Source organism: Capra hircus, chromosome 11 (genome assembly GCF_001704415.2).
Source record: "Capra hircus breed San Clemente chromosome 11, ASM170441v1, whole genome shotgun sequence".
NCBI lineage: Eukaryota > Metazoa > Chordata > Mammalia > Artiodactyla > Bovidae > Capra > Capra hircus.
Window position 1 is genome coordinate 78,625,662 of NC_030818.1, and position 12,261 is coordinate 78,637,922.

General features: G+C 41.7%; 1 protein-coding gene across 1 annotated transcript; it reads left to right on the plus strand.

Moving 5' to 3' along the window:
* TTC32 (tetratricopeptide repeat domain 32) lies at positions 2,655-11,284 on the plus strand. Its single transcript, XM_005686979.3, has 3 exons — positions 2,655-3,418; positions 9,074-9,240; positions 10,341-11,284. Exons 1-3 carry the CDS (start codon positions 2,877-2,879, stop codon positions 10,466-10,468), a joined length of 837 nt encoding a protein of 278 aa, XP_005687036.2. The 5' UTR covers positions 2,655-2,876; the 3' UTR covers positions 10,469-11,284.

Here is a 12,261-nt window from a genome sequence, read left to right on the forward strand (position 1 = left end):
GATCATGAACTCCTTATTGCTGAATTGACTTAAATTGAAGACAGTAGGGAAAACCACTAGACCATTCAGGTATGACCTCAATCAAATCCCTTATGATTATACAGTAGAAGTGAGAAATAGATTTAAGGGCCTAGATCTGATAGATAGAGTGCCTGATGAACTATGGATGGAGGTTCGTGACATTGTAGAGGAGACAGGGATCAAGACCATCCCCATGGAAAAGAAATGCAAAAAAGCAAAATGGCTGTCTGGGGAGGCCTTACAAATAGCTGTGAAAAGAAGAGGAGTGAAAAGCAAAGGAGAAAAGGAAAGATACAAGCATCTGAATGCAGAGTTCCAGAGAATAGCAAGAAGAGATAAGAAAGCCTTCCTCAGCGATCAATGCAAAGAACTAGAGGAAAACAACAGAATGGGAAAGACTAGAGATCTCTTCAAGAAAATCAGAGATACCAAGGGAACATTTCATGCAAAGATGGGCTCGATAAGGACAGAAATGGTATGGACCTAACAGAAGCAGAATATATTAAGAAGAGATGGCAGGAATACACAGAAGAACTGTACAAAAAGGATCTTCACGACCCAGATAATCATGATGGTGTGATCACTCATCTAGAGCCAGACATCCTGGAATGTGAAGTCAAGTGGCCTTAGAAAGCATCACTATGAACAAAGCTAGTGGAGGTGATGGAATTCCGGTAGAGCTATTTCAAATCCTGAAAGATGATGCTGTGCAAGTGCTGCACTCAATATACCAGCAAATTTGGAAAACTCAGCAGTGGCCACAGGACTGGAAAAGGTCAGTTTTCATTCCAATCCCAAAGAAAGGCAATGCCAAAGAATGCTCAAACTACTGCACAATTGCACTCATCTCACACGCTAGTAAAGTAATGCTCAAAATTCTCCAAGCCAGGCTTCAGCAATATGTGAACCGTGAACTTCCTGATGTTCAAGCTGGTTTTCGAAAAGGCAGGGGAACCAGAGATCAAATTGCCAACATCTGCTGGATCATGGAAAAAGCAAGAGAGTTCCAGAAAAACATCTAGTTCTGCCTTATTGACTATGCCAAAGCCTTTGACTGTGTGGATCACAATAAACTGTGGAAAATTCTGAAAGAGATGGCAATACCAGACCACCTGACCTGCCTCTTGAGAAATCTGTATGCAGGTCAGGAAGCAGCAGTCAGAACTGGACATGGAACAACAGACTGGTTCCAAATATGAAAAGGAGTATGTCAAGGCTGTATATTGTCATCCTGCTTATTTAACTTCTACGCAGAGTACATCATGAGAAACGCTGGACTGGAAGAAACACAAGCTGTAATCAAGATTGCTGGGAGAAATATCAATCACCTCAGATATGCAGATGACACCACCCTTATGGCAGAAAGTGAAGAGGAACTAAAAAGCCTCTTGATGAAAGTAAAAGAGGAGAGTGAAAAAGTTGGCCTAAAGCTCAACATTCAGAAAACGAAGATCATGGCATCCGGTCCCATCACTTCATGGGAAATAGATGGAGAAACAGTGGAAACAGTGTCAGACTTTATTTTTTGGGCTCCAAAATCACTGCAGATGGTGACTGCAGCCATGAAATTAAAGACGCTTACTCCTTGGAAGAAAAGTTATGACCAACCTAGATAGTATATTCAAAAGCAGAGACATTACTTTGCCGACTAAGGTCCATCTAGTCAAGGCTATGGTTTTTCCAGTGCTCATGTATGGATGTGAGAGTTGGACTGTGAAGAAGGCTGAGCACCGAAGAATTGATGCTTTTGAACTGTGGTGTTGGAGAAGACTCTTGAGAGTCCCTTGGACTGCAAGGTGATCCAACTAGTCCATTGTGAAGGAGATCAACCCTGGGATTTCTTTGGAAGGAATGATGCTGAAGCTGAAACTCCAGTACTTTGGCCACCTCATGCGAAGAGTTGACTCATTGGAAAAGCCTCTGATGCTGGGAGGGATTGAGGGCAGGAAGAGAGGGGGATGGCCGAGGATGAGATGGCTGGATGGCATGGCTGCGAGTCTGAGTGAACTCTGGGAGTTGGTGATGGACAGGGAGGCCTGGCCTGCTGCGATTCATGGGGTCGCAAATAGTCGGACACGACTGAGCGACTGAACTGAACTGAACCAATAGGAAAACAACTTAGGCAAATGTCTGATCACTGGAGGTTGCAGCAAATAACTCCTTAAGAGTTCATCTAGAGTCCACATTTAGAAATGGGGGAAAAATTGTTACCAGACTTTTAATGAAAAATCAAGAGTTCCTAATTTGATGTTATAGCTCCAAAGTATTACTACTGTGCTTCTAAAAGGAAAATAGCAATATTATGTTGCCCCCTACTGTTTATTCTTACCATTTTCTCAGTTTATTAAAAAAAAAAGAACACGTAATCGTTTTTGAGTATAAAACTAACATGTTCATGGTAGAAAACTTCAAAAGTACATAAAGAGTATAGATGAGAAAGTAAAAATAGTCTTTATAACCTTTTTTTAAAAGGCATTAGTTTATATTTTAATTGAATTTAGAATAAGAAAAAACGGGGGTGAAACTTCTGTAAATTTTCTTCATAATCTCGTTTTTAAGATTTTTTCTAAAATTAAAAGAAAAAGACATTAAAACACTTAGTTGCTACTTTATCTACTCATTTATTTGGTTATTCTACTCACAATTTAGTCAGTAAAATTTAGAGGAAAACTGAGGTATCTACACACCCACTATAATAGCTAGGATCGAAACTGACAAACGTTGGTGAAGATACGGAGTAACTGAAAGGCCAATGCATTGCTGGTGGAAATGCAAAGTAGTACACCCAGTCTGGAAAAACTGAAGTTTAGAAATTCCCTGTATATTCTGGAAATATACATGTACAGTGTGTGTGCATGTACCCGCCCCCTGCCCCCCTTCCCCCATTCGCTGTAACGAAGGGCAGGCTCCTTGCATCATCTGACCACGTCCTTAGAAAACAGTTTGGGATTACCGAGCTACTGCTCTTTTGGAGATCAGGCAAGTGGGGCCAGCACCTACAGCAGAATTACACTGGAAAAGGTTCCGTCTGTTCAAGCTTTCGTGAAGCACCTGAGCCTTCCGCCAGGAACGTCACTGATCTCGCGAGACGACGGGTCCTCGGAGGACACAAAATTCCCCGGCTGCTAGGGCCAAGGGTTTTTGCCTTGTTAAATTCCAACGGGCGGAAGTGGCTGTGGGTTGTCGCCTCTAATCGCTCAGAAATCAACCCCAGTTCCACACGGAAAGCTAGGCCCCCGACCACCATGGACGGGCAGCAAGGGCAGGAAAGTCCCGCAGTCCTAGCACTAGCCCAGGCTCATTTCAAAAAAGGTGAATACGCGGAGGCCGAGGCGCTGTACTCCGCTTATATTCGCCAGTGCGCCTGTGCGGCCTCGGAGGGAGCAGCACACCTGAGGTAACTATCGCGAGAAGTGGGGAAAGCAGGGTCTCCGGAAGGTGGGCGGCAAGGGCCCTGCTCTACTCGGCCTCTGGCGCTCTGCCGCCCAGCGGCCGAACGTTTGTTCTTCGCAGAAAGGCGGTGAGGGAGTGTGCTTGGAGCGCAGGCATCCGCACGTTGCTCTGGGACTCCGAGAACGGTGTCCCGATTCCATGTTAACTGACCCGGAGTCTTAGAGCGGATAGGGCTTTTCCCACCTGTCACTTTAACAAGACCTGGTGAGGGCGAGGTGCCGCGCGGGTGCCACGTGAGCGCACAGCGTCGCGACTCAAACCGCGCAACATCACAGCAGGTGCTCTGGATTTTCACGTGTGAAAAGAAATTTAAATATGTGGAAATAGTATAATAAACCTGGAGGTGACCATCCTTGGGCTTAAGCATTGTCACTTCACCCAGGGGATCAGGTTATTCGCCCAGGGATGTCTCAGAATACATCTCTAGGCGTTAAAGGATTTAAAAAGACGTAATCACAGTATCATTATTCCTAACGTCATTATTCCAGTGTCATTATTTGGAATTTTCCTGTTTGATCAATAAAAGTTTTGTTTGGCTGGTTGGTGTTTTCGCGGTTGGTTCAAGTCAGGCTGCACATCAAGTCTCTCAGCCTTTAAGGCTCCCCTTCATTTTCTCCCCTTGCAGATAGGATAGCCTCAGCAAAGGATATCCAGTCCTCTGTCCTGAGACTTTCCCATATTTTGGATCTTCTGGATTTACCCCACCCCCACCCCATGTAGTCCTCTGTCTTATGCATTGCTTGTGAGTTGGTAGTTAAATCTTGAGGTTTGATCGAATTCAGATCCAAAATTATGGTGAGAATATTGTTATAGGTGTTGTGTACTTCTGTCAGAGAGCATGTAATGTCTGTCTTTTTGTGATATTAGCAACCTTGATACTGACCAGGGTTCCTGGCCTTCCCTAAACAAGAGAAATTGATGAGAAGGCCAGACAAGGAATTCAGGCAAGCTTTATTGAGGTCTCTGCTGCAGCAGGGCAGAGCAAAAACAAGTTTCCCTTGCTTGCTTGGAGCAAGGGGTGAAGTTGGGGTTGTGTCCAGGGGTCTCAAAGGCTGGTGGGGTGGCTTAGGTGGTTTGCCCACCTCTTTGGACCAAGGTTTTGAATGTAGGGGACATGTGAAGTACCCCGCTTGTGCTCCTGGCACCCTGTTTTTGCTTCCAGCACTTCAGAAGTGGCAGTTGGGATTTTATTTGGTTTGTATCTTCTTATCCATAACTGGCTCCAACTGCAGATGCACTCAGTTATTTTTAGTTCCTTATAGTTTTTGTATTTTGTTGCTGGAGAAGACATTTGTTTAGGTGCAAACACTGCAGCAAATGGTCCTAGGTCCCAGCTCTCAGCCTTTCTCAACCTCACCTGCTCTCCCAAAGCATCTTGTATTTACTCCTGAATGCGAAGCGTTTGCTGTACTCTAAGATTTGCCTTTGTTGTTCTTGTTAACGGTTCTTGTTAGTGGTCCAGGATGAGAAAAGAAAGAACAGTTCAGTTCAGTTCAGTCACTCAGTCGTGTCCGACTCTTTGCAACCCCAAAATCCCAGCAGGCCAGGCCTCCCTGTCCATCACCAGCTCCCAGCGTTCACTCAGACTTACATCCATAGAGTCAGTGATGCCATCCAGCCATCTCATCCTCTGTCATCCCCTTTTCCTCCTGCCCCCAATCCCTCCCAGCATCAGAGTCTTTTCCGATGAGTCAACTCTTTGCATGAGGTGGCCAAAAGTACTGGAGTTTCAGCTTTAGCATCATTCCTTCCAAAGAAGTCCCAGGGCTGATCTCCTTCAGAATGGACTGGTTGGATCTCCTTGCAGTCCAAGGGACTCTCAAGAGTCTTCTCCAACACCACAGTTCAAAAGCATCAATTCTTCAGTGCTCAGCCTTCTTCACAGTCCAACTCTCACATCCATACATGAGCACTGGAAAAACCATAGCCTTGACTAGATGGACCTTAGTCGGCAAAGTAATGTCTCTGCTTTTGAATATACTATCTAGGTTGGTCATAACTTTTCTTCCAAGGAGTAAGCGTCTTTTAATTTTATGGCTGCAGTCATCATCTGCAGTGATTTTGGAGCCCCCCAAAATAAAGTCTGACACTGTTTCCACTGTTTCTCCATCTATTTCCCATGAAGTGATGGGACCAGATGCCATGGTCTTCGTTTTCTGAATGTTGAGCTTTAGGCCAACTTTTTCACTCTCCTCTTTTACTTTCATTAAGAGGCTTTTTAGCTCCTCTTCACTTTCTGCCATAAGGGTGGTGTCATCTGCATATCTGAGGTGATTGATATTTCTCCTGGCAATCTTGATTCCAGCTTGTGTTTCTTCCAGTCCAGTGTTTCTCATTTTGTACTCTGTATAGAAGTTAAATAAGCAGAGTGACAATATACAGCCTTGACGTACTCCTTTTCCTATTTGGAACCAGTCTGTTGTTCCATGTCCAGTTCTGACTGCTGCTTCCTGACCTGCATACAGATTTCTCAAGAGGCAGGTCAGGTGGTCTGGTATTCCCATCTCTTTCAGAATTTTCCACAGTTTATTGTGATCCACACAGTCTAAGGCTTTGGCATAGTCAATAAAGCAGAACTGGATGTTTTTCTGGAACTCTCTTGCTTTTTCCATGATCCAGCAGATGTTGGCAATTTGATCTCTGGTTCCTCTGCCTTTTCGAAAATCAGCTTGCACATCAGGGAGTTCATGGTTCACGTATTGCTGAAGCCTGGCTTGGAGAATTTTGAGCATTACTTTACTAGCATGTGAGATGAGTGCAATTGAACAGAAAGGGGATAATGAGTAGTGTTTTTCTTGATAGTTTGAGTTGTCTGCCCTGTCACCCTCCTCCTTTCAGGGATTTGGTATTTTTTGACCGGATGCCAGCTTGTCTTTTGTGTATGAGGCTCAAGATTCTTCTCTTGTTTGTTAAACTCACATGGAATTAAATCAGAAAAATTAGGTGGCTTTCTCATTTTAATACACCAGAATAATAGTTAATAGTTTAGAACAAGCAGTAAGATGATACCACACCTTCCCCCCCAAATTAGTAAACAGAAAATGTAGTTTTCTGTTGTTTCAAGCTGGAAGAATAGACTTATCTAGTAGGTTAAAACATTTTTTTATTTTTAAATTTTCATTGTAGTTGCTGCTATACAATATGTTAGCTGGACTGTGCTAAGTTGCTTTAGTCACGTCTGACTCTTTGCAACCCCGTGGACCATAGGCCTCCAGGTCCTCTGTCCATTGGATTCTCCAGGCAAGAATACTGGAGTGGGTTGCCAGTTACTTCTCCAGTATGATATGTTACAGGTGTACAGTATAGTGATTTACAGTTTTTAAAGGTTATACTTCATTTATAGCTATTATAAAATACGGTCTATATGCCTGTGTCGTACAGTATACATTTGTAGCATATTTTATATCCAATGTTTTGTACCTGTTAGTCCCCTCTCCTTGTTTTGCCCTTCCCCCTTCTGTCTGTCCACTGGTAACCACTAGTTTGTTCTCTATGAGTCTGCTTCTTTTTTGTTATATTTAAAATTTTGCTATATTTTTTAAATTTATCTAATAAGTTTCAAAAACGATTTATCAGCAATAAGCATACTGATGCCATCTAGTATTGTTACAGCTTCTCCCTGGTGCATCTCAGCCTGAGAGCACAGATTTGTTGTGTGGCAAATGTAATTTATGCCCCTTACCAGCATAAGAAAGAAAATCTGCAATGGTTTAGTAGAAGACTGCTCAGCATGCCTGCATGAACCTTCAAATATTCTTATAGTTTTGAAATTCTTCTAGGAGCTCCTGGTTAAACAGAATTCTATCATTTTCAACTTTCTTCTTTAAATATATCTTTTAGAGTTTGTTTATTTTTAAATAACGAGTCACTGAATCATTTTGAAACAGTATTCGCAATCTTTGCATGCCTGCCGCTCTGAATGGTTTATAACATTTTCTTTTAAGATCCAAAAGTGCAACCTTAGCCATCAACTTTATTTCCAAATATTTTTTCTTTGCTAAACTTAACAAGTACAAAAAAAAAAAATCTACGTTTGGATTAGGTAACTGGGTTATATTCCATTAAAATAAACACTATCATTACAAAAATCTCAATGTTAAAAAGTTTGGCTTTAACTGTTAGCCCATGTCTTTCAAATATGAAACAATTTCCATATGGAGAATAGGCTTTTAGAATTTGTTATAATGAGGTCTTATTCTAAATGAAATACCTGATGATCCTCTGATAATAAGACATCTATAGCAAAGTTTTGAAGCTTAGAAATTTAATGACTAAAACCTTACTGAGTCCTGAGGCTGCATATTACTCAGAACTCTTTACTGGGCAGCAGTTCAGCTAGTGTCATCACAGAGATCGGTGACTGGAGTGTCCCCCTTGTTCTCTAGGATTTCACGGTGGTGCCTGCGGCATCCTGAAGTGTCTGTGTGCCCAGTCTCTCAGTCCTAGTTCACAGAAACAGGCATTTTTAAATTGCAGTGTTTCCTCTCCACTGGTAGGAAACTTCAACTTGAAGGAGACCCCCTAGGCTCTGAGTACCCCTCCTGGCAGCAGTAGTTACAGCGCCTGAGATCTCAAGGATTAAGATGTTTAGAGAAGTAACTTTTTGTAACACTAACTGCAGTCACAGATATTTTCTGAGAACTAGATTTTGCGCGGTGGAACTTAATGAAGACCGACAGATGAGTTTAGCCTGCATCTTCCCTGTTTGGTTCAGACTTGAGAGTCCCCTTTGCAAAAAAGAAAAGAAAACAGAATCTTTCTGCAGAGCCCATTAAAGTTCTCTGTGCAAATGGTTTGCCCTTCTACAAGTAGTGTGTGAGGCTGTGTGGGGGTGTGTCCTGTTGAGCTGGTGGTTGGTCGGAGCTGCCTGGATGTCTGACCCCTCACAGGAAAGGCTGCTTGCTCACAGCTCCTTGGGCAGCCTCTGGAACCCTCAGATGCAGAGCCAGTTCTGCGCACAGGAATCCCAGTGTGGACCTGAGTGGTGATGTCTTTCTAGCAGGAAGCCGGTCTGGCCTCTGGAGGATGTTTGCTGAGGCTGGAGGGAGGGCAGGTCATCCTCAGACAGCACACCTGGGGATCAGTATCCTGGATTTTCACTCAGGGCTGACTTTCATTACTGGTGGAAAATAATTTCAGATCTCACTGTTTGAAGATCATTAAAAAAATTGAGGATAAAACTTGATTGATTCATTTTATGACATGTCCATAGCGAACTTGGACTTTGGGCTGGCTTTCTCCCCTTGCTTGTTTCAATTCTGAGTTGTCTTCTTTGCCCCACTGGCATGTGCTTTAAACAATCATTTTAATATTACATTCAGCAAAACAAGGTGACAATGAACAGGAGCTTTGAGCACACAGTAAAATGAATGCGCTTTTTAGACTGACATTGTAGTGCTAAACAACCCTGCAAAAGTAGACAGCAGGATTAAACAGAAACCGACGCCATGGCTTTATTTCCTCGCACTCTGTTTCTTCCGCTTGGTTTTGCAATGTCGTCGCTGCATGCTATAGGCTGTGAAGTTTGACAATACCCGAAAGAGAGTGAAAGTGGAAATGAGGGGTAACACTGTTTTTAATGTGAACTTTTTGTTTAAAGCAAATGCAGCCCTGAGGATTTGGCTACTGCATTTAACAACAGGGGGCAAATCAAATACTTCAGGGTTGATTTTTACGAAGCCATGGACGACTACACATCTGCTATAGAAGTCCAACCCAGTTTTGAAGTTCCATATTACAACAGAGGCTTGATATTGTATAGGCTGGGTAAGAATTTCTTTCTTCCCCCTTTTGTCCTTGACAGTATTTTGTGAATTCAGATCTCTCAATGTTGTAAAACGGATATAGTAATATAGGAGGGTGAAACTTAGGTGAAATTAGTTTTAGAGCCAGGAACAAAGGAAGTGTACCTGAATTTATTTTAGGCTTTTGATGGGTATTAGAGACTGCAGCGGGGCACTGGGGTGGGAATTACATCCGGGCACTGGAGTGAGAGCCATCCCATTACTTAGTGCCTGTGCGTCCCCAGCTGTGAAATGAGGGTAATGCTCCTGATCCACTGTGCAGCTGTTCTGAGTTACAGCCTTTGAAGGCACTCGTGCTGTGCTTGTGCCTAGTTGCTCAGTCGTATCCTGACTCTTTGGGACCCCATGGACTGCAGCCTGCCAGGCTTCTCTGTCCTTGGGATTCTCCAGGCAAGAATACCGGAATGGGTTGCCATGCCCTCCTCCAGGGCATCTTCCCAACCCAGGGATCAAACCTAGGTCTCCGTCATTGCAGGCAGATTCTTTACCAGCTGAGCCACCAGGGAAGCCCAAGAATACTGGAGTGGGTAGCCTATCCCATCTCCAGGGGATCTTCCCGACCCAGGAATCGAACCGGGGTCTCCTGCATTGCAGGTGGATTCTTTACCAGCTGAGCTACCAGGGAACCCCACTTGAGACAATATATAGTAAAGGGATTTTAGATTTTGGGACTACGGGGAATGTGAGGACTGTTTCTCATTTAAAGGGTTAAAAAGAATATTCATTTCCTGTTTCTTAATTTTACTATAGTTACATTGAATAGGGAATATTTTATTGAAGGTTTGTGTCGATTTAAGGTATTTACCTGTTAAATCCCCGCAGGTAGCCCATAAATAATTTTAAGTATATTGTTCTATAAGGGTGTGCAAAGTTACTGTGGTACACACATCCGTATATCATTATCAAGAGGAAAAAATTCCTTTAGTAGGAGTGGTTGAAAGCTTGTAAATATAAAAGCAGGCGTATGTGTATCCAAACTTTACTATGAATAATATATAGAAATACTCAGCTTTTTTTTCTCTTTTTCATCCCCCCCACCCCCCTCCGTGGGTTCTTGTACAGGATACTTTGATGATGCTTTGGAAGATTTCAAGAAAGTATTAGACTTAAATCCTGGATTTCAAGATGCTGTTTTGAGCTTAAAACAGACTATTCTAGACAAAGAAGAAAAGCAAAGAAGAAATTATTGAACATTTTAACTCATGATCCTAATGGCTGGCATCTCCTTGTCTCTAATTGAAAGCTGGTGTTAAAATGTTTTGATTTATATTTAAGATAAAGAGATTCCTGCATCAGCACTGAAAGTTAAATGCTGTACTTGAGGTAATTGATTTTGGGTTGAGTAACTATGTTGACTAGGTATGCTTTTATAAAGTGTAAATAATTAATAAGAATGTATAATTGTATCATATTACAATACAATATCTAAAGAAATGTGTGGTATTTTCTTCAGGAAAACTGTTTTGCTGTTTTTTATTCCCAACTTTTTATTTAAAAATTTTTACCTCCGCAGAAAATTGAAAGTATGGTACAGTAAACACTTTTTGTTGTTAGCATTGTGTCATATTTGCTTATTCTCTGTATTTAAATATATAACTTTTGTGCTGAACTGTTTGAAAATAAGTTGCAGATATCACCATACTTTACCCTTAAATATTTCAGCGTGCATTGTCTAAGAATAGAGACAGCCTTCTTTATAGCCACAACACCATTATAATATCTAATAAAACTAATAATTCTATAATACCACCCATGGCCAGCCCGTATTTGACTCCCCAATTGTTTCCAAAATGTCTTGTGTAGACTTTTGTTTCTGGGATCTGGAGTCAGGCAAGTTAACACTGCATTCTGTTGTTAAGTCTCTGTGTGTTTTAATCTGCACTAGTTGCCTCCTCATTTCCTCCCCATGGCATTTTGAGAGTAAAGCTCTTTTATAAAGCTAGGCTAGCGAGACATAATATTTGGGCTTAACAATAAACATCTTTCATGAGAGCCATTTGAAAGAATTCAACTCGACATTTTTTTTTCCTCTAGTAATCATCGATAAGGTAGTTAAGGTTTAAATATCAAGCATAGTTTTCTGTCTCTGGATAATGACAGTAATGTTCACCATCATCAACATTCACTGAATACTCAATATAAGCCAAGCACTGTTCCAGCTCTGACTAATAAGTTCTGAGTGAAATGGGGGTGGTTAGAGAGGTGAAAAACTGACGAAAAGCACTTAGTAAATAGAGGGCTTTTTAAAAATCTGTTCTATTTGGGTGCTGCCAGGGAACGATTAGGCTGTGATGAAGTTTTCCTGACCTGGGATGAACTGGAAGGGAAAACAAGCCAGAGTCAGCCATGTCTTACCTACATTTGTGTGTGTGTGTGTCTTATTGTTGAATTTTGGCTTTCAAAAATTCAGATCCTGCGTCTGGGGATCTCCCAAACTAGTTTATTATTGCTATGGAAAAATGGTTCTGGGGTGGAAATGGCCCTAATTAAGAGAAAAGAGTAAGTTTGCCCAGTGTCCCCAGAGGAGGGTCAGAACTACTAAGTCATAACTACTGTGACTTTCTCAGATGCCATCACCATCGTCAGCCTTCAAAGGGTTTTATTTTGTGTGTGTGTGTGTGTTGTTTTTTTTTTAGTTTAAGTGATCTCATAAAGCAGAGGATGTAATTGCTTCGTTTGTAGTTCATAAATACTATCTGGCCAAATATATAAAGAATCTGGGCTGCAGGTGAATGACTATTAAACGGAAATGAAATTAGAATGGAAACAAAAAGTCCCTTTCTGGGATGATTCACATTTTCCAATATGACTTATCTTTCTATTTGTTGGAAATGTCTTTTAAAGAATTTATAAAATTGCATTAAAATATAGAAAAATTCCTCTTAAGAAAACTTGTTTTATAAACGTATTTTAAAACTTATTTTTGAAAAAGCAAAGTCAGTGGCTCAGAGGTTAAAGCGTCTGCCTGGAATGCGGGAGACCC